This window comes from Aotus nancymaae, unplaced genomic scaffold (genome assembly GCF_030222135.1).
Source record: "Aotus nancymaae isolate 86718 unplaced genomic scaffold, 86718_ANA_hifiasm-v0.15.2.pri h1tg000006l, whole genome shotgun sequence".
Lineage (NCBI taxonomy): Eukaryota > Metazoa > Chordata > Mammalia > Primates > Aotidae > Aotus > Aotus nancymaae.
In genome coordinates, this window is record NW_026988417.1 from 76,424,569 (window position 1) to 76,447,678 (window position 23,110).

Below are 23,110 nucleotides of genomic sequence, written 5' to 3' on the forward strand. Positions count from 1 at the left end.
TTTTTTTAGAGAGAGAGAGAGAGAATAGGAAGGAGGAAAAAGGAAGAGAAAGAGAGAGAGAGAATGGGGAGGAGGAAGAAGGAAAAGAAAGAGGGAGAGAGAATGGAAGTATTGCTTTCTTGCTCAGGCTAGAATGCAATTTAGTAATGGGTATTGAAAACCTCTTTTATACTGATAATTATACTTAATGATGTAGTCAGGAAGGAATAAGGGAAGAAGATAACAAACAAGTAGCCAACCAATATTTAATTTAAACCTATGAAATGCTATGCGATTACTGAGGAGTGATTTACTTCCAATTATATAGTCACCTTTGGAATAGGTGTGAGGTAGTAATGTATGTTTTGTGTATTTGAAGTGGAGAGTTCTATAAATGTTTATTAAGTTTACTTGTTCCGGGTCTGAGTTCAAGTTCTGAATATCCTTGTTAATTTTCTATCTCGTTGATCTATAGAATCGTTAGCTCTTCTTGTTGCATTGATCCTTTTGCCATTATGTAATGTCCTTCTTTGCCTCTTTTGATCTTTGTTGCTTTAAAGTCTACTTTATCAGAGGCGAGAATTGCATCTCCTGCTTTTTGTTTATTAGTTTATTTTTACTCTCTGTTTGATTGGTAAATCTTCCTCCTTCTCTCTGAGTCTTTGTGTATTGTTGCATGTAAGATGGGCCCGGATGCAGCATACCGATGGGTTTTGGCTTTTTATCCAATTAAAATATATATAAGTTTAATACCGGCATTTGATGCTAGCTGGCTGTTTTGCCCATTAGTTGATGTAAATTTTTTATTGTGTTAAAGTTCTTTGCTTTTTGATGTATTTTTGGAAAGGCTGATATTGGTTGTTCCTTTATATGTATAGTGCTTCTTTCAGAAGCTCTTGTAAAGCAGGCCTGGTGGTGGTGAACTCTCTAAGTACTTGTTTGTTCGCAAAAGATTTAATTTTTCCTTCGCTCATAAAGCTTAGTTTGGCTGGATAGGAAATTCTGGGTTGAAAGTTCTTTTCTTTAAGGATGTTAAATATTGGTCCCCACTCTTTTCTGGCTTGTAGGGTTTCTGCTGAGAGATCTGCTGTAAGTCTGATAGGTTTCCCTTTATGGGTAACCTGACTTTTCTCTCTGGCTGCTCTTAGTATTTTCTCCTTCATTTCAACCCTAATAAATCTGGCGATTATGTGCCTTGGGGTTGGTCTTCTTGAAGAATATCTTTGTGGTGTTCTCTGTATTACCTGGAGTTGAATATTACCCTGCCTTGCCAGGTCGGGAAAATTTTCCTGAATGATATCCTGAAGAGTATTTTCCAACTTGGATTCATTCTCTTCATCACATTCAGGTACACCTATCAAACGTAAATTAGGTCTTTTCACATAGTCCCATATTTCCTGGAGACTTTGCTCATTCCTTTTCATCCTTTTTTCTCCATTCTTGTCTTCTCGTTTCATTTCACTGAGCTGGTCCTTGACTTCTGATATCCTTCCTTCTGCTTGATCAATTCGACTGTTTAAACTTGTGCATGCTTCGCGAAGTTCTCGTGTTGTGTTTTTCAGCTCCATCAATTCACTTATATTCCTCTCTAAATTGTCCATTCTCGTTAACATTTTGTCAAACCTTTTTTCAAGGTTCTTAGTTTCTTTGCATTGGGTTAGAACAAGTTCTTTTAATTCACAGAAGTTTCTTATCACCCACGTTTTGAAACCTGCTTCTGTTATTGGAACACAGGTGTAATCTATTAAGCGTTGTTCCGTTACTGATGAGGAATTGCAATCCCCTGTAGAGGGAGAGGCATTCTGATTGTGAGTATTCTCTACCTTCTTACGCTGGTTTCTTCCCTTCATTATATATTTGTCCGTCTGTCGTCTTTATAATTACCGACTTTCTAACTGGGTCTCTGACGTCCAACTTGTTGATTCCCTGCGCCGAAATCTGAGCAATCCACTGAGCCGGCCAAAAGAGCGGTGTTAAGATTGATGGTGCTTTTCTGCCCGGGAATATCCGGACTCTGCACCAAGAACTGGCGTGCTAAGGCACCAGCAAAACCGCCACGCCGGCCACAAGAGTCGCCCTGGCGACCCGTGGAGCTCCTCCACTGGGAATCTCGTGGTCCGTGAGCAACTAATATTCGTCTGAAAGTGTGGCGTCCTCTCGTTCTTTGCGCTTTCACTGGGAGGTACATGCCCGAGCTGCTAATCATCAGCCATCTTGGATCTCTCTCCTAATTGCTTATTTTCTAATGAGAATAAGAGCCCTTGGGAATCTCTAGAATGATGACTTGAAAAGTTCACTAGTAGTTTTCAAACTACGATGTTAATAATAAATAATTCGGGAAATGTGTAAAACACGTATAGAGAAAAAAATAAAAAAATATTACATTTGGGTACATTTCTTTATACTCCTAGGTACATTCAAAACAAAGCGAGAGTTGTTTTCCAGTTCTTAAATTCCCTCAAATCTGTAGATCTTCATAATCATAACATTTTCCCTATGCATCTTCATAAGTAACCATGTGGACAGATGATTTTCTGTAGTTAATGATTTCTTTTTCCTTCTTTTTGAGACAGAGTCTCACTCTGTCACCCAGGCTGGAGTGCAGGGGCCCTATCTCCACTCACTGCAACCTTTGCCTCCCAGGTTCAAGCAATTCTGCTTCAGCCTCCAGAGTAGCTAGGATTGTAGGCATGGATTACCATGCCTGGCTAATTTGTGTAGTTTTTAGTAGAGATGGGGTTTCGCCATGTTGGCCAGGCTAGTCTTGAACTCCTGACCTCAAGTGATGCGCCCGCCTTGGCCTCCCAAAGTTCTGGGATTACAGGCGTGAGCCAATTGTGTTCTAGTTAATGATTTCATCGAGTCCTTTCCAGCTTTCTAAGTCCATGCTGCCTCTTTCTGCAAGCCTATATCTGATGCATCTTTGAGTGTGCCTTAGCCCTGAATGTCTAATTTGTTGTGAAAATAATCATTACACTTTATGTCCTACAGTTAGGCCCTTACATGTGTCATCTCGTTTAATGTGGCAGCAATCCTATGGGATAGGATCTGTTATCCTGATTTTACAATGAGGAAATGAAGGCCTATAGAAAATAAGTAATTTCAAACCCAGATGTTCTTGATGCCATGACCTGTACTCATGCCCCCCATGCTTCACAGCCTTTTTAAGGAGTAATTTATTAAGAGACTGATGCGTGTGAGGTAGTTGAGAAAGGGTAAATATTGTCCTTTCCGCATTTTATTAGGGCATTATCAGTAACTGATCGAAAAGTATACTTGGGACTTGGAACACTGCTACATCAGAGATTCACTGGGTTATCTCTTTAGTTCAGATACTGCCAGAGCTTAATGTGTAATTTCACTTCTGTATAATCATGGTTGAAGTACTTTATGTTGTGTTCGTGGGACAGTTTAAATTAATATTTCTTGTTTTTGAACAGTGGGCGACGATACGAATTGAAAAAGGAGCCCCAAAGGAGTCGACTCTTAAAAACTCTGCTTCTGTTGGTGAGTCTTCCTTTTCATAATGATTGTTACCATATTGGGTAGGTTTACATGTGATTCTCAATGTATGTTCCTCAAAATACTCTTTTCTGCTGAAGGCTAATTGGTAATACACGAAATGAAAAATAATTTTCTTGCAAAATAAGTTTAGGAACTTATTTCTTGCAAAATAAGTTTAGGAACTGACTATGCTTTCCTTTTGGAGAATACTATTGCATACTAATAAAGGCTCAGAAAAGTCCTGAAATAAAGAAACATGCTTGACCAGGTGCAGTGGCTCATGCCTGTAATCCCAGCACTTTGGGTGGCTGAGGCAGGCAGATTGCTTGGGCTCAGGAGTTCAAGACCAGCTTGGTCAACATGGTGAAATCCCATCTCTACAGAAAATACAAAAATTACCTGGACATGGTGGTGTGCACTTATAGTGCCAGCTACTTGGGGTTGGGCTGAGGTGGGAGGATCACTTGAACCTTGGAAGTTGAGACTGCAGTGAGCCATGATCATGCCACTGCACTCTCGCCTGGGCAACACAGTGAGACCCTATTAAAAAAAAAAGTCAAACTATTAAACACTTCATTAGAAGGAATTTATGTTCTGGAAGCTTTTCTAAAAGGAATTGTAGAAATTGTATTGTATAATGAGTTTTGGAAATAACAAAATATTAGACTGAAAACATTTGAGCATTTTTGTATAATTGGATTATGATTTTCTTTCTTTTTGTTTTTTGAGATGGAGTCTCGGCTTACTGCAATCTCCACCTCCTGGGTTCAAGAGATTCTTCCTCAGCCTCCTGAATAGTTGGGATTACAGGTGTACGCCATCATGCCTGGTTAATTTTTGTATTTTTAGTAGAGAGGGAGTTTCGCCATGTTGGCCAGGCTGGTCTGGAACTCCTGACCTTGTGATTTGCCCGCCTCAGCCTCCCAAAGTGCTGGGATTACAGGCATGAGTCACCATACCCGCCCACGAAGTGTTTCAATTTGATAGGTGATGGGATTAAAAAAAAAATCACTAGATGAGAGTGTCCCATAGCATGGGTTTTTTTTTTTTTTTTAGCCTATATGGAAATGACAACTTTTTGAATATTTATACTTGTTTGATTACTATTTTTTTATTATAATTTTTGTCAAATGTCTGCTTTTTGTGTTTTTGATGTTTGTCTTTTCCATGGTGTCTCCAGGAAAGAATGGAAGTGAACAGGAGGAGAAAATATAAATCATAATATTTTAGAGTAAGGCTGATACCTGTAAAATTTGTCATATTTAATGCAGAGTGTCTACCATTCCTTTTAGCCTGTGAAATTAGAAATTGACTCTCATAGTTATTGAACATCTGCAACATGTAGGGTTGACAAAGGATCCAAAGTTGATTAAATCATGGTCCCTGTGGGGAGACAGGCATCGGACAGACCACTGTCATAAATACTGAAATAGGTGCATAAGCAAAGGACAGTGTGAGATCTAATTTCAGCTCTGATATGTACTACTTTCATCTCTGCTAATCTCACAGCTGTGCATGGTATGCAACTCCACTCCTCTCCTGACTTTGTGCTTAGGTGTCCAGGGGTACTTAATACCCCTGGGTATTAAGTAAGGGGTGTGTGCCCTGTTGCTACATACTAGTATATGTAGTCATTGGAGAAGCAGGGTCACAATCCTAGACAGACTAATAGCGGGTGATGATGAAACATTTAGTACTTGTGTGCTTGGCTAGTGCAGTTTTTGGCCTTGAGAGCACCACATCTCTGTTCCAGTCAAAGTTTAGGCAAGGGTCACAGGCAGGCCAAGTACCCTGGGGTGTGGGTACAATTTTGAGATGTCTCTGAATGATACAGTCCTGAAAGTAGATTTTGAGGAGCTGAGAGGGAGAGTTATGCTTATTTTCTGCACTGAAAAACTTCCTTCTGCTGCTCTTTCAATTAGTGAAACACATTTTTTTTTTGAAATGCATTTCAAGTCTCTCTTCCCAGTTGAATCCCTCTTGCACTGTATTTCTTCTATGCTTTTATTGAATAAGCCAGCTGAAAGCTGAGCCTAGGCAAATTATCTTTGTGGTTAAGTAATTCTCTTCTGTCTTTTTTTTTTTTTTTTTTTTTTTTGAGCCAGTCTCACTCTGACACCCAGGCTGGAGTGCAATAGCGCGATCTCGGCTCACCTCAACCTCCCCCTCTGGGTTCAGGCAATTCTCCTGCCTCAGCCTCCTGAGTAGCTGGGATTACAGGCACACACCACCGTGCCCAGCTAATTTTTTGTATTTTTAGTAGAGACGGTGTTTCACCATGTTGACCTGGATGGTCTCAATCTCTTGACCTCGTGCTCCACCCACCTCGGCCTCCCAAAGTGCTGGGATTACAGGCGTGAGCCACCGTGCCCGGCTCTTCTGTCTTTAGCCATAGTCTGCTGTGTCTTTTATTTAAAAGCTGTTTAATTTATTGTGCTTCAGATATGATTATGCATAAATCTCGTTAAGAAGCTCCATTATTGCACCTTCACCTTCCTCTTTTTCTCCTTTTATTTGTTTTGTTTTGAGATGGGGTCTGGCTATATTGTGCCAAATTCCTGGCCTCGAGCAGTCCTCCTGCCTCAGCCTCCCAAAGTGCTGGGATTACAGCCATGAGCCATAGTGCCTGGCCATACCTTACTCTTCTAAGCTTAAGGACTTTTCCTCATTGTTAACACAATGATAAAGGTAAATCTTCTTCCCCACTTCAAGTAACTCTGTTATTCTGAGCACTGAACTTCAGTGGAGAATATAGAGTTACCCTTCTACTCTAGTTTTGTCCTCTGAAAGCAGTAGTGCTAGAGCTACAGCATAGAAGGTCAGGACAAGAAAATGCAAGAATAATGGCTCGTTTGCTTCTTTTTATCAGCTGTGCTTTTGTCGCTCCAGCCATAGGACAAATGCATGTCCTTGGACCCTGGGACTTGGTCTGACTGAGATCTTAGCAATTTTTATTTTAGCCTGTTGTAAATATACGAAGGATTGTTTGACTTTTTTTTTTTTCTTTCCAAATTCTTTGGGAAAGAAGATCATTTGACGTTTAAGAGGCACCAGCCTTACTTTTGGGCATCTGATTTCCAGGGATTATGATGCTGTTAGGTTTAAATCGGTTCGTAGTTTTGATAGTAATTGTGATTAATATTAGTAATTATGTAATTTTAGTGACTCAAGAAGAATTCTACTCTAATTGCCTTATGACACTAGGACATTTTAAATGATTACCAAGAAAAGTCAGCAAGCCTGAATAAAGGCCTGCATTTACCTGGGAGTGAGTCATAAACACCACAAATATGTAGAGGCGGAGGCTTGTCCTTTTGGCATTATTCCCTTAGAGGTTGATGCTGGCATGACTCAGCATTGTTGGCCACAAAGTGCACGAAGCCATTGCAAGTCCTGCACCGTGCCCTGCTCCAACAGCACCACACACGAAGACTGTGATCGCATGGCCAGCTGTTGATTTAGCCTCTGTGCTAAACTTCTCTCAGCCTTGTATCTCATGTCCCCGTCTCTGCCCCTTTGTCCACCTAAACGCTCAAAAAAGACAAGATGCTAAGGTGAAACTTCTGTTGCTATGCCTATTCAGAGAGAATTCAGGTTGCCTAACATGGCCCTCTAATTTTACTTTGGGAATTTTTTTCTGTGAAGCAATTGAGTAGCCAGTTGAAGTCCTGTGTATATTGGTTACATGAACATTAATGTCTTATACATTCACAGAAAATATGGGATCATATTTTGTGACGGAAGTTTGAGAAATATCAAGTCAGGTGGGGTCATGCATGCCTATAGTCCCAGATACTTGGGAGGCTGAAGCAGGAGGATCTTGAGTTTGAGCCTAGCCAGGGCAAAATAGTGAGACCCATAAAAAAAAAAAAGAAATTTGGGGAGTATTTTTATATACTTATTTTGTCTTGGGCAGGTTATTTTTGATAGTTTAAATTAGCTAACTTGATTTAATGGTATAAACTCTGTGAATACAAACCAGTATGTGTTGCCCTCAAGAATATGAAGTACAATGCATCTAATGGGGTTATCTTATTGATAAAATACAGAAACTTGACTAGCTACTTGTAGAGAGCAATACAATCCAGTTATGTGGTTGGAAGGATTATAGATTGAGGCTTTCTTTTTTATTTTGCATGTGTGTGTATATATGTAATTATTATGTATTAGTATATGAAATATATATCATTATTATTATTTTTACGATGAGGTCTCACTGTCACCCAGGCTAGAGTTCAGTGGCACAATCTTGGCTCACTGCAACCTCTGCCTTCTGAGTTCCAGCAATTCTCCTGCCTCAGCCTCCTGAGTAGCTGAGATTACAGGGGTATACCACCATGCCCGGCTAATTTTTGTATGTATTTATTATTATTATTATTATTATTATTATTTGAGATGGAGTCTGGCTCTGTTGCCTAGGCTGGAGTGCAGTGGTGTGATTTCAGTTAACTGCAACCTCCACCTCCCGGGTTCAAGCGATTCTCCTGCCTCAGCCTCCTAAGTATCTGGGATTACAGGCATGGACCAGCACGCCTGGCTAATTTTTGTATTTTTAGTAGAGATGGGGCTTCACCATGTTGGCCAGGCTGGTCTCAAACTCCTAACTTCAAATGATCCATTTGCCTCGGCCTCCCAAAGTGTTAGGATTACAGGTGTGAGCCACCATGCCCAGCCCATTTTTTATTTTTAAATAGAGATGAGGTCTCACTATGTTGCCCAGAATGGTCTTGAACTCCTGGGCTTAAGTGATCCTCCTGCCTCAGCCCCCCAGCAGGTGCTTGGATTACAGGTGTAAGCCACCATCCCCAGCTGAGTTTTTCTTCTTTTTTAAAAAATATGTTATAACTAATTTAAAAAATATAGAGATAGGGTTTCACCATGTTGCTCTGGCTGGTCTTGAACTCCTGGGCTCAAGCAATCCATCTGCATCTGCCTCCCAACGTGCAGGGATAACAGCTGTGAGCCCCCACACCCAGCTGAGTTTTTCTTTAGCCTGACCAAATGTCTCCCCGCTTGCATTGGTCTATCCCTGTTTATGAATATTGTGTCTGATGGGGATGATGATAATTTTCAAACATACTTGACAGTAGAGAAAATAGTAAATGAGCCCCATATCACCAGATTCAGCATTTGTCAAGATTTTGCCATGCTCGATTCACTTATGAACCCTCTCCTTTTTTTGCTAAAGTTTTAAAATTTAAATACAAAAATCTCATGTCTTTTAACACATATTTAAAGGACTTTTTCAAACAACCACAATGCTATTATCCCTTTAACAAACAATAATTTCTTAATATCATGTCATATATTATTCATATTTAGATTTCCCTAACAGTCTCAAAAAATTTTTTTATTGATTTGCTTGAATTGAGTTTCAGTCATGGTTCACAAAAACATTTATATTTTAATTTTTGCAGTGCTTTAAGTTGGAAATGTGGAGGTTTTTGTGGAGGTAGGGGTGCAGTTTTATTTCTTGGAACAAAAATTACTTAATAGCAAGTGATTCTGATAAAACTCACTAGAATACCATGCATTTTAATCTTTACATCTTAACATAGCTCTGTAGAAGGCTAAAATTTGATTCTTTTGTTTGAAAACCAACAGGTTAGTCATTTGTATTTTTTTATGTACAATATAATGAAAAGTTAAAGGCTGGGTACGGTGGCTCATGCCTATAATCCCAGCACTTTGGGAGGCCGAGGCAGGTGGATCACGAGGTCAAGAGATCGAGACCATCCTGTTTCAACATGGTGAAACCTCGTCTCTACGAAAAATACAAAAATTATCTGGGCATGATGGTGCACGCCTGTAGTCCCAGCTACTCGGGAGGCTGAGGCAGGAGAATTGCTTGAACCCAGGAGGTGGAGGTTGCAGTGAGCCGAGATCATGCCATTGCACTCCAGCCTGGGTAACAAGAGCGAAACTCCGTCTCAAAAAAAAAAGAAAAAGAAAAGAAAATTTACTTCAATCACTTTGGAGAGCAATTTGGCAATACCTAACAAAGTTAAACACCAGAAAATTATGTGATGATCCCATAGTCTACTTCTCCTAAAATATCAAATGTACTCAGAGTCTCAGCATGTTTGTATTAGGTGACATGTTACAAGTGTTTACAACTAATGAAAATGTGGAGACAATCCATCAGGAGGAAAGTTAATATGTGAACTTCTTTATTTATACTGTGAAGCAGTTAAATTGAAGTAACTAGACTTACATGGAAAAAAAAAGGAAGTGAATTTCAAACCATGTTGAGAGAAAAGAAAATGTATAGCATAATAACATTTATTTAAAATTTAGAATCACAAGTAGATACTATACATTTATGTGAATATATGTAGATAAATATATGTATGGAAATGATATATACTATAAGACAGTGGTTATTTCTTTTTTAAAATTTATATATTTATTTATTTATTTTATTTTTTTATTGTACTTTAAGTTCTGGGGTACATGTGTAGATCTTGCAGGATTCTTGTATAGGTATACACATGCCATGGTGGTTCGCTACCTTCATCCCCCCGTCATCAACATCAGGCATTTCTCCCAATGTTATCCCTCCCCAACCTCCCCACCCCCTGCTGTCCCTCCCCTAGTCCCCCATCCCCCAACAGACTGCAGTGTGTGATGTTCCCTTCCTTGTGCCCAAGTGTTCTCATTGTTCAGCACCTGTCTATGAGTGAGAACATGTGGTGTTTGGTTTTCTGTTCTTGTGTCAGTTTCCTGAGAATGATGGTTTCCAAATTCATCCATATCTCTACAAAGGACGTGAACTCATCCTTTTTTTATGGCTGCTTAGTATTCCATGGTGTATATATGCCGCATTTTCTTTATCCAGTCTATCATTGATGGGTATTTGGGTTGGTTTCGGGTCTTTGTTATTGTAAACAGTGCCACAATGATCATACATGTGCATGTGTCTTTATAACAGAAAGATTTATAATCCTTTGGGTATATACCCAGTAATGGGATTGCTGGGTCAAATGGAATTTCTATTTCTAGATCCTTGAGGAATTGCCACACTATCTTCCACAATGGTTGAACTAATTTACACTCCCACCAACTGTGTAAAAGTGTTCCTATTTCTCCACATCCTCTCCAGCATCTGTTGTCTCCAGATTTTTTAATGATTGCCATTCTAACTGGCATGAGATGGTATCTCAATGTGGTTTTGATTTGCATTTCTCTAATGACCAGTGATGCTGAGCATTTTTTCATATTTGTTGGCCTCATAAATGTCTTCTTTTGAAAAGTGTCTGTTCATATCCTTTGCCCACTTTTGAATGGGTTTGTTTATTTTTTTCTTTAGTTCTTTGTAGATTCTGGATATTAGCCCTTTGTCAGATGGGTAGATTGCAAAATTTTTTTCCCATTCTGTTGGTTGCTGGTTCACTCTAATGATGTTTCTTTTGCTGTGCAGAAACTCTTAAATTTAATTAGATCTCATTTGTCTATTTTGGCTTTTGTTGCCATTGCTTTTGGTGTTTTAGTCATGAAGTCCTTGTCTATGCCTATGTCCTGAATGGTATTGCCTAGATTTTCTTCTAGGGTTTTTATGGTGTTAGGTCTTATGTTTAAATCTTTAATTCATCTGGAGTTAATTTTAGCATAAATTGTAAGGAAGGGGTCCAGTTTCAGCTTTCTGCACATGGCTAGCCAATTTTCCCAACACCATTTATTAAACAGGGAATCTTTTCCCCATTGCTTGTTTTTGTCAGATTTGTTAAAGATCAGATGGTTGTAGATGTGTGGTTGTAGATGGTTGTTACTTCCGAGGCCTCTGTTCTGTTCCATTGGTCTATATCTCTGTTTTGGTACCGGTACCATGCTGTTTTGATTACTGTAGTCTTGTAGTATAGTTTGAAGTCAGGTAGTGTGATTCTTCTAGCTTTGTTCTTTTTGCTTAGGATTGTCTTGGCTATGAGGACTCTCTTTTTGTTCCATATGAAGTTTAAATGTTTTTTTCCAGTAATGTGAAGAAGGTCAATGGTAGTTTGATGGGGATAGCATTGAATCTATAAATTATTTTGGGCAGTATGGCCATTTTCACGATAATGATTTTCCTAACCTTGAGCATGGAATGTTTTCCATCTGTTTGTGTCCTCTCTTACTTCCTTGAGCAGTGGTTTGTAGTTCTTCTTGAAGAGGTCCTTTACATCCTTTGTTAGTTTTATTCCTAGGTATTTTATTCTCTTTGTAGCAATTGTGAATGGCAGTTCGTTCTTGATTTGGCTCTCTTTAATTCTGTTATTGGTGTATAGGAATGCTTGTGATTTTTGCACATTGATTTTGTATCCTGAGACTTTGCTGAAGTTGCTTATCAGTTTAAGGAGATTTTGGGCTGAGATGATGGGGTCTTCTAAATATACCATTATGTCATCTTCAAATAGACACAATTTGACTTCCTCTTTTCCTATTTGAATATCCTCTATTTCTTTTTCTTTCCTGATTGTTCTGGCTAGAAACTCCAATACTATATTGAATAGGAGTAGTGAGAGACAGCATCCTTGTCTAGTGCCAGTTTTCAAAGGGAATGCTTCCAGTTTTTGCCCATTCAGTATGATGTTGGCTGTGGGTTTGTCATAAACAGCTTTTGTTATTTTGAGATATGTTCCATCGATATCTAGTTTATTGAGAATTTTTAGCATAAAGGGCTGTAGAATTTTGTCAAAGGCCTTCTCTGTATCTATTGAGATGATCATGTGGTTTTTGTCTTCTGTTCTGTTTATGTGAGGGATTACATTTAAATTGCTGCCTCAACTTCAGACCTTGTTATTGGTCTATTCAGGGATTCAACTTCTTCCTGGTTTAGTCTTGGGAGGGTGTAAGTGTCCAGGAGTTCATCTATTTCTTCCAGATTTACTGGTTTATGTGCACAGAGTTGTTAGTAGTAATCTTTGATGGTAGTTTGTATTTCTGTGGAATCAGTGGTGATATCCCCTTTGTTATTTTTTATTGCATCTTTTTGATTCTTCTCTCTTTTCTTTTTTATTAGTTTGGCTAGCAGTCTATTTATTTTGTTGATCTTTTCAAAAAACCAGCTCCTGGATTTATTGATTTTTTTTGAAGGGTTTTTTTGTGTCTCTATCTCCTTCAGTTCTGCTCTGATCTTAGTTATTTCTTATCTTCTGCTAGCTTTTGAGTTTTTTTGATCTTGCTCTCCTACCTCTTTCAATTTTGATGATAGGGTGTTGATTTTAGATTTTTCCTTGCTTCTCATCTGGGCATTTATTGCTATAAATTTCCCTCTAGACATTGCTTTAAATGTGTCCCAGAGATTCTGGTATGTTGTGTCTTTGTTCTCACTGGTTTTGAAGAACATCTTTATTTCTGCCTTCATTTCATTGTTTATCCAGTTGTCACTGGGGAGCAAGTTGTTCAGTTTCCATGTAGTTGTGCGATTTTGAGTGAGTTTCTTAATCCTGAGTTCTAATTTGATTGCACTGTGGTCTAAGAGACTGTTTGTTATGATTTCCATTCTTTTGCATTTGCCGATGAGTGATTTACTTCCAATTATGTGGTCAATTTTAGAGTAAGTGCGATGTGGTGCTGAGAAGAATGTATATTCTGTGGATTTGGGGTGGAGAGTTCTGTAGATGTCTATTAGGTTTGCTTGGTCCAGATCTGCATTCAAGTCCTGGATATCCGTGTTGATTTTCTGTCTTGTTGATCTCATATTGACAGTGGAGTGTTAAAGTCTCCCACTATTATTGTGTGGGAGTCTAAGTCTCATTGTAGGTCGTTAAGAACTTGTTTTATGTATCTAGGTGCTCCTGTATTGGGTGCATATATATTTAGGATAGTTAGCTATTCTTGTTGCATTGATCCTTTTACCATTATGTAATGCCCTTCTTTGTCTCTTTTGATCTTTGTTGGTTTAAAGTCTGTTTTATCAGAGACTAGGATTGCAACTCTTGATTTTTTTTTGCTCTCCATTTGTTTGGTAAATCTTCCATCCCTTTATTTTGAGTCTATGTGTGTCTTTGCACATGAGATGGGTCTCCTGAATACAGCACATTGATGGATCTTGACTTTTTATCCAGTTTGCCAGTCTGTGTCTTTTGATTGGTGCATTTAGGCCACTTACATTTAAGGTTAATATTGTTATGTGTGAATTTGATCCTGCCATTTTGATGCTAGCTGGGTGTTTTGCCCATTAGTTGATACATTTTCTTCATTGTGTCGATGGTCTTTACCATTTGCTACATTTTTGCAGTGTCTGGTACTGGTTGTTCCTTTCCATGTTTAGTGTTTCTTTCAGGAGCTCTTGTAAGGCAGGTCTGGTGGTGACAAAGTCTCTCACCAATTACTTGTCTGTAAAGGATTTTATTTCTCCTTCACTTATGAAGCTTAGTTTGGCTGGATATGATATTCTGGGTTGGAAGTTTTTTTCTTTAAGGATGTTGAATAAATATTGGCCCCACTCTCTTTTGGCTTGTAGGGTTCCTGCCGAGAGATCTGCTGTGAGTCTAATGGGCTTCCCTTTGTGGGTGATCTGACCTTTCTCTCTGGCTGCCCTTAGCATTTTCTCCTTCATTTCAACCCTGGTGAATCTGATGATTATGTGCCTTGGGGTTGCTGTTCTTGAGGAATATCTTTGTGGTGTTCTCTGTATTTCCTGGATTTGAATGTTGGCCTGCCTTGCTAGGCTGGGGAATTTCTCCTGGATAATATCCTGAAGAGTGTTTTCTGGCTTGGATTCATTCTCCCGGTCACATTCATGTACACCAATAAAGCGTAGATTAGGTCTTTTCCATATAATCCCATATTTCTTGGAGGCTTTGTTCATTTCTTTTTACTCTTTTTTCTCTAATCTTGACTTCTCATTTTATTTCATTGAGTTGCTCTTCAATCTCTGATATCCTTTCTTCTGCTTGATCGATTTGGCTATTGAAACTTTTGTATGCTTCACAAAGTTCTTGTGCTGTGTTTTTCAGCTCCATCAAGTCATTTGTATTCTTCCCTAAGCTGGTTATTCTAGTTAGCATTTTGTCTAGCCTTTTTTCAAGGTTTTCTGTTTCTTTGCATTGGGTTAGAACATGTTACTTTAGTTCAGAGATGTTTGTCTGAAGCCTGCTTCTGTCAATTCATCTCCACCTCCATTCTGTTTTGTTCCCTTGCTGGTGAGGGGTTGTGATCCTTGGAGGAGGAGAGGCATTCTGATCTTTGATGATTTCATCCTTTTTGTACTGGTTTCTTACCATCTTCCTGATCTTTGAAGTTGGTGATTGTGGATGGTGTCTCTGAGTGGACATCCTTTCTGTTGACGTTGAAGCTATTTCTTTTTGTTTTTTAGTTTTCCTTCTAACAATCAGTTCCCTTTGCTGTAGGACTGCTGGAGGTCCATTCCAGACCTTGCTTGCCTGGGGATCACCCACAGGGGCTGCAGCATAGCAAGGATTGCTGCCTGATCTTTCTTCTGGTAGCTTTGTCCCAGAGGGGTACCCACCAGTTGTCAGGCAGAGCTCTCCTGAATGTGGCATCTTTTTTTGTTATTCAGGATTCAGGGAGTCATTTGAGAAGGCATTCTGTCCCTTGTCTGCCTGTAGGGGTGCTGCTGGGCTGCCACGGGGTCAATCCAGCTGCTGTGTAAGCTTCCTCTGGCTTTTGTTTACACAGGTAAGATCAGCTATGGCAGACGCCCTTCCCCTCACTGAGCTCAATTGTCCTGGGTTGAGCTCAAACTGCTGTGCTGGGTGCCAAACTCTTGAGCGAGAGGGCTTCAGTTTGCCAGTCTTTGTGGGCGTGGGACCTGCCAAGCCACATCACCTGCCTCTCTGCTTTTAGCTCCCCCTCTTTCTGGGGAGCAGGGAGTTCCGTCCAGCAGGCACACTTGGCGCTGGTCCAAAACGTCTGACCAGATCTGTGCTGGCAACCTGCAGCGCGGCAGGCCGGAGCTGCCACTCAGATCTGTGCTAGTAACCCATGGCCCTTTTTAGCCTGTCGGGGATCCCTTGTCTGTGGGTTGCAAAGGTGATGGGAATGTGCAGTATCTGAACTGAAGTACCGAGGGAAGAGTCCTGGATCCTCTGTCCAGTTGCACTTCCCGGTTGTGGCAGTGTCCCGCCCTGCCTCAGGTTGCCCTCCTTGGGCTACACCCACTGTCCAACCAGTCCCATTGAAATGAACCTGGTACCTGGGTTGGAAATGTGGAGATCGCTCATCTTCTGTGTTGCTCTCGCTGGGAACTGCACTCTGGAGCTGTTCCTATTTGGCGATCTTGGTGAAAATCCCTTAAATTTATTTTTTATTAAAACTTTTTTGTTTGTTTGTTTTTTGGTAGAGAGTGGTCTTGCTGTGTTGCCCAGGCTGATGTCAAACTCCTGGTCAAAGTGATCCTCCTCCCTTGGCCTCCCAAAGTGCTGGGATTACAGGTGTTAGCCATCATGCTTGGCTGGGAGTGATTATCTTTTGGAGGGAGGGCAACAGGTGGTGAGGAAGGGCTCTAACTGTATCTGTAATTGTTTTTCTTTAAAATATATCTGGGCTGGGGCCCGGCACAGTGGCTCACGCCTGTAATCCTCACACTTTGGGAAGCCGAGGCGGGCAGATTACCTGAGGTCGGGAGTTTGAGACCAGCCTGACCAACATGGAGAAACCCCATCATTACTGAAAATACAAAATTAGGTGGGCGTGGTGGCACATGCCTGTCATTCCAGCTACTAGGGAGGCTGAGGCAGAAGAATCGCTTGAACCTGAGAGACAGAGGTTGTGGTGAGCCAAAATCGGGTTGTTGCATTCCAGGCTGGGTAACAAGAGCAAAACTATCTCAAAAACACACACACACACCTGGGCTGGGAGTGGTGGTTCATGCCTGTAATTCCAGTACTTTGGAAGGCTGAGATGGTGGGATCGTGAGGTCAAAAGATTGAGACCATCCTGGCCAACATGGTGACACCCCGTCTCTACTAAAAATACAAAAAATTATCTGTACGTGGTGGCATGTGCCTGTAGTCCCAGCTACTCGGGAGGCTGAGGCAGGAGAATTGCTTGAACCTAGGAGGTGGAGTTTGCAGTGAGATTGTGCCACTACACTCTAGCCTGGTGACAGGGTGAGACTCAGTCTAAAAATGAAATAAAATAAAATAAAAATTTATATATACCTGAAGCAAGTATGACAATGAGTATATCTTTTTTCCTTTGTCAACTCGTTTATGGGGGTTAAATTTATATTTTAATCATAAAAAATAGAAAACCCCAACCAAATAAAACATCAATAATCATTCTGACAAGTAGAACTAGTTATATATGAATGGAAGATAGGTACTTTCTTGGGGTGTGATTTGATGGTTATTTGCTCCAAAACACATCTCCATTCAGCCTGACCGGTGCCTGGAATTTCAACTGAAACCTATGGAACAAAGGAGTTTTTAATAAAAATACATGACCTCTAAGAGCTGGTTTTCTCACCCTCGGCACTACTGATGCTTTGGATTGGGTAATTCTTTGTTGTGGGGAGCAGTCCTGTACAATGTGAGATGTTTAGCAGCATCTCTGGCCTCTACCCAGTAGATGACTGACCGTAGCACACTCCCATTGCGACAACCAACAACGTGTGCACACTACAGGTGTGCACTACCAAGCCCGGCTAATTTTTTACTTTTTGTAGAAGTGAGGTCTCATTATGTTGTTCTGACTTGTCTCGAAATCCTGGGTTCCAGTAATCCTTTAGGTTGGCCTCCCAAAGTGCTTGGATTAAAGACTGACTGTCTTATTTATTCAGGGAAGTTCTCTTCACTATCGATAGGAGCGGGTAGCTAGTATCTACCATCTTGAAAATCCAGCTTGTCCTTTTAGAAGTATTCCCAAAACCAGCCTCCCCACCCTCTGCATATCTCCTGGTATCTCTTTTTATGGAGATAGGGTTTCACTACGTTGGTCAGGCTGGTCTTGAACTCCTGACCTCAAGTGATCCACCCGCCTCGGCCTCCCAAAGTGCTGGGATTACAGGCGTGAGCCACCACACTTGGCCCTCTCCTGGTATCTTTATCCCCCAGAGAAAAATCCCAATTAAAACTTCAAATCTTTTTTATTTTGTTTCTATATTTTAGGCAAGAACCTATCAATAATAACAATCATAATCACCACCACTTGTTGAACATTGGCCCCACTGTGCCAAATTATTTATTATGTATGAAGGGGTCTTGTTAATTGTCATTTTACTTGCTCTACATTGCATGGCTGGTCAAAGGCAGCTTGAAAAGAATCCCAGTTTTTCTGTTCTACTCAAAAGTCCCTGTTACCTCTTCCTATTACTCTCTCTCTCTTTTTTTGATCTTCCGAAACTTTCTATTACTCTCTTACTATGCCTTCCTTACTAGCTCCTCTGGTCCATACCTTCTGATTCTCCCTTTGATGTTTAAGGTGACTCTTCTACAAATGGAATGAAAGCTCCTTTTTTTTTTTTTTTTTTTTTTTTTTTTTTCGAGATGAGGTCTTGCTCTGTAACCCAGGCTGGAGTGCAGTGGTGTGATCTTGGCTCACTGCAACCTCTGCCTCCCCAGTTCAAGGGATTCTCCTGCCTCAGCCTCCTGAGTAGCCAGGACTACAGGCATGTGCCACCATGCCCAGCTAATTTTTGTATTTTTAGTAGAGACTGGGTTTTGCCATGTTGGCCAGGCCAGTCTTGAACTCCTGACCTCAGGTGATCTACCTGCCTCGGCCTCCCAAAGTGCTGGGATTACAGGTGTGAGTCACCATGCTCGACCTCCTTTTTTGAGAGTTGGCTTTGTCACTGTGACACAAGAAGAAATATGTATTGGATTTCTGTCCCCTCCCCCTTTCCTGGCACATCTAGAACCTTTGGCATTTCTGCAGTGATAAACAATAGTGTCTTTGTGTATGCTGATGAGATGACTGGTGGCTGGGAGCTCCTCGAAAGCCTCAGGATGGTGGCTGATTGCCAGGTGAGCCAAACTTGTGATTAGAGGGATGGAACTTTCAGCTCCCCTCCACATTGCTCCCCAAAGGGCAGTGATTTAATCAATCATGCGATGTCATGAAGCCTCTATAAAAACTCAAAAAAACAGTGTTTAGAGAACTTCTAGGTTGTTGAACACATCTAAGTGCCTGGTGGGAGGTGCACCCCAGCTTCATGGGAACAGAGGCTTCTGTGCTAGGGACATTCTGCACCTTGTCATCTGTGCAGTCTTCATCTGGCTGTTCATTTGTCTGCTTTAAAATATCCTTTGTAATAAATCAGCACTAGTAAGTAAAGTGTTACACTGAGTTCAGTGAGCCATTCTAGCAAATGACTGAACCTGAGGAAAGGGGCTGTGGGAACCCTCAATTTATAGCTGGTAGATCAGAAGTACCAAAGGCTTGGACTTGCGATTGACACCTGAAGTGGAGGCGGTCTTTTGAACTCAGCCCTTCATTTGTGGGATTTGACTCTAAATCCAGGTAGATAGTGTCAAAATTTAATTGAATTATGGGACATCTAGCTGGTGTTGGAGAATTGTTTGGTGTGGGAGAAAACCCACACATCTGGGGTCACAGGAGTGTTCTGTGTTGTGGTGAGAGTATAGCAGAAGAAAAGTCAATTTGTTTTTTTCTTATTATATAGTCACTTACCAGGACACTCATAACAGTTCATCCTCAAGTCATCAATGAAGTTTTTGAAGAAACAAATCTATTAAGAATATTTAGCATTACAGACCGGGCATAGTGGCTCATGCCTGTAATCCCAGCACTTTGGTAGGCTGAGGCAGGAGGATCACGAGATCAGGAGATTGAGACCATCTGGCCAACATGGTGAAACCCTGTTTCTTCTAAAATACAAAAAATTAGCTGGGCGTGGGGGTACACACTTTTAGTCCCAGCTACTTGGGAGGCTGAGGCAGGAAAATCACTTGAACCCAGGAGGCGGAGGTTGCAGTGAGCTGAGATCATGCCACTGTACTCCAGCCTGGCGACAGAGAGATACTCTGTCTCAAAGAAAAAAAAAGATTATTTAACATTCCAATCAAAGATACCGTGCATAAATGACAAACCACAAGGCTGACATTTTAAGTGAATTGATGTTTCATTTGACAGTGGAGTTTTATGAATGCATCTCTGTTGTGGGATTTCTTGTTTAATCAAATTAGCTGTTTCCAAATCAACAGAGATAATGTGGGCTGCCAGCCAAGATGTGGGTCAATAGTGTGTTGAGTGGGTTGTTAGGATGGTAGTCGTTGGCCAGTCGTGGTGGCTCATGCCTGTAATCCCAGCACTTTGGGAGGCCGAGGCTGGTGGATCACAAGATCAGGAGTTCAAGAACAGCCTGGCCAACATGGTGAAACTCCATCTCTACTAAAAATACAAAAATTAGCCAGATGTGGTGATGTGCGCCTGTAATCCCAGCTACTCAGGAGGCTGAGGCAGGAGAACTGCTTGAACCTGGGAGGCTGAGGTTGCAGTGAGCTGAGATCTCACCACTGCACTCCAGTCTGGGTGACAGAGTGACTGTCTCAAAAAAAAAAAAAAAAAGATGTTAGTTGTTAAAATGGAACTCTGTTGAGACCATTCTGGCCATCATGGTGAAACCTCATCTTTACTAAAATACAAAAAAATAGTCGGGCATGGTGGCGCACAGGTGTAATCCCAGCTGCTTGGGAGGCTGAGGCATAGGCATGAGAATCACTTCAGCCCGTGAGGTGGAGGTTGCAGTGAATCAAGATTGCACCACTGCACCCCAACCTGGGTGACACAGTGAAACTCCGACTCAGAAAAAAAGAAAAAAGGAAAAAAAAACACTAAAAAAAAAGGAACTTTGCCTGTTAGTCTCTTTTTTTTGGCTGTTATTTTCAACAGTTTTTTTTTCCCAGTGTTAACTGACAACAGGTTAGTGTCCACAGCTCCACCCCACCTCCATTTATGCATGAAAATTCACAGTTAATTATGTGGTTAATACTTATATTTGGGGTTAAAATTTCCCTATTATAATCATCATTGATTATTTTGTAAGTTTTTGGAGAATTACTGGAATATGTAATGATGAAAAAAGAAATAGATTCTCTCATCTACCTTTCCCCCAAAAATGTTAATTTACTTTTTCTAGCTTAGTGTTTGTCTTAGTCCACTCAGGCTGCTGTAACAAAATACCATAGAGTGGGTGGCTTATAAACAACAGACATTGAGTTTTCACAGTTCTGGAGGCTGGAAAGCCCAAGCCAAGGCCCAGCTTCCTAATTTGTACAGGGCTGTCCTTTTGCTGAAACCTCACATGATAGGAGGAGTGAGGGATCTTTTTAGGACCTTTCTTTTTTTTCTTTTTTTTTTTTGAGATGGAGTCTTGCTCTGTTGCCCAGACTGGAGCACAGTGGCACGATTTAGGCTCACTGCAACCTCCACCTCCCGGGTTCAAGCGATTCTCCTGTCTCAGCCTCCTGGGTAGCTGGGACTACCAGCTTGTGCCACTATGCCTGGCTAATTTTTTGTATTTGTAACAGACGGGGTTTCACCATGTTGGCCAGGATGGTCTCCATCTCTTGACCTCGTGATCTGCCCGATTCAGCTTCCCAAAGTGCAGGGATTACAGGCGTGAGCCATGGCACCCGGCAGGACCATGCTTATAAAGGCACTAGTCCCATTCATAAGGGTTCCACCCTCATGATCTAATTACCTCTCAGAGATCCCAGCTCCAAACACTCTCACATTGAGGATTAGGTTTCAACACATTAGTGTTGGGAGATGCAAACATTTAGTCTATGGCAGTACTTTTAATTTGGTTTTGATAACTGAGAGATGCTAGCAGAAAATTACTCAGTTATAAAAAAGGGGAGGGGTGCAAACTATTCTATTACCGACATGCAAACCATGTAGAAATGGAAATATTGAAGGTACCTTTATTTTAGTAAAGCTTTTGATTGTATTCTAATCCCAAGTAACAGGGTCATCAGATCCATTCTGCCTGTTCCCTTGCCATCATCCTGGCAGACATCACTAGTTGATGAAGTCTGTCTCTAACTCAGGGGTCCCCAGTCTTGTGGCTTCCCTGGGCCACAATGGAAGGAGAAGCATTGTTTTGGGCTACACATAAAATACGCTAACACTAACGATAGCTGATGAGCTTAAAACAATTGCAAAAAAAATTCATAATGTTTTAAGAAAGTTTATGAATTTGTGTTGGGCCACATTCAAAGTGTCCACATGCAGCCCACAGGCCATGGGTTAGACAAGCTTGCCCTAAACCATGATATGGCCTCAGAACTCCTCTTTCATGCAGTCCAGTAGACGGCTACTCACGTCTCACTGTTTTGGAGTTGGCCTTTGCACCACCTCTGAGAATAGATAGGGGTTCTCATGCTGTGTACCAGAGAGGATCACTAACAGAGGTGGGAAAGCTGTTGAATAGTTGAGTTTTTGCATGCATTTGGTTTTACTGTTTGAGGTAGTATTGATGAATTTGACATAAGGTAAAGGGCAATGTAGTTGATTGGATGCTCTTAAGAGTTTTAAACAATGTAGAAAACTGGAATAGAATTTAAAGTCTTCTTGGCCAGGTGTGGTAGCTCATGCCTGTGATCCCAGCACTTTGGGAGGCTGAGGTGGGTGGATCACCAGAGGTCAGGAGTTTGAGAGCAGTCTGGCCAACATGGTGAAATCCCATCTCTACTAAAAATACAAAAATTTAGCCAGGTGTGATGGTGCATGCCTCTAATCCCAGCTACTAGAGAGGCTGAAGCAGGAGAATCGCTTGAACTGGGGAGGTGTAGGTTGCAGTGAGCCCAGATCATGCCACTGCACTCCAGCCTGGGAGACAGAGCCAGACTCCGTCTTAAAAAGAAGAAGTCATCTTGGTGGTTTTGATGAATGAGCCATCAGAGAGTGGGACTACTTTTACGATTGTTTACCCAAAGTTGATGCTCTAAAGTGGGATTAACAAAAACTAGGCTGGGTTATGTGATAAAGGCTTGCTACAGAATGGCAAAGGCAGAAGTTTAGATAACCAGACAGTGAAAAACAAGGCAAAACACAGAACCTAAAATGATGCTAGAGTGCATAACAGAACCGGCATGTTGAACTACACAACCATGACTGGACCACTCACCCTGGTTTCTGCCATGAGCAATGCTTGCTGAGTGTCTTCTGTGTGCCTAGGTTATATGCTGAACTATATGACACTGGGCACGCTCTCAAGTAATGCTTAGCCTAGTTGAGGAGATACCACTAATATCCATGTGACAATTGAGAACCAGGCAGTGTTTGTTATTAAATTCTGCAAACATATAAACATAATTAAATTTAACATATAAGCATAATTAATTTGAGGAAGAAAATTCTTATATGCAGTATGAAAGGAGATCATTTTGGATGGGGGATATTAGAATATGTTTTTTGGTGGATATGTTGGTGTTGAACCGGTCATGTGGAGATGGATTGGGATTGCATAAAGTAAGAAGACTGAACTGGAGTGATGAGGGAATAGCTTAAGTAGCAGTGGGAATGTGTTTAGTTTATAGAAGGGATGCAATGTAGAAATAAGGTTGTCAGAAGGCAAGATTAGGTTTTGGAGCCCCTACAAGCAGTTTGGATTTCATATAAAAGCATAGATAAGCCCAGGTTTACTGTTCATATCAAGGGTGGTAAGCAGGAAATTCTGAAGCCTGAAAAATGGTTAAAATAAATAAGAAATGAGCAGGTT

At 40.9% G+C, this 23,110-nt stretch overlaps 1 protein-coding gene across 1 annotated transcript in view; it reads left to right on the forward strand.

Annotated features, from left to right (window-relative positions):
* Window positions 1-23,110, forward strand: part of GPAT3 (glycerol-3-phosphate acyltransferase 3) — a 73,321-nt gene that overhangs the window by 7,595 nt on the left and 42,616 nt on the right. The window contains exon 2 of the mRNA XM_012447061.3: window positions 3,420-3,486. Coding sequence (XP_012302484.1) covers window positions 3,420-3,486 — 67 coding nt within the window. The remainder of the gene's footprint in view (window positions 1-3,419; window positions 3,487-23,110) is intronic.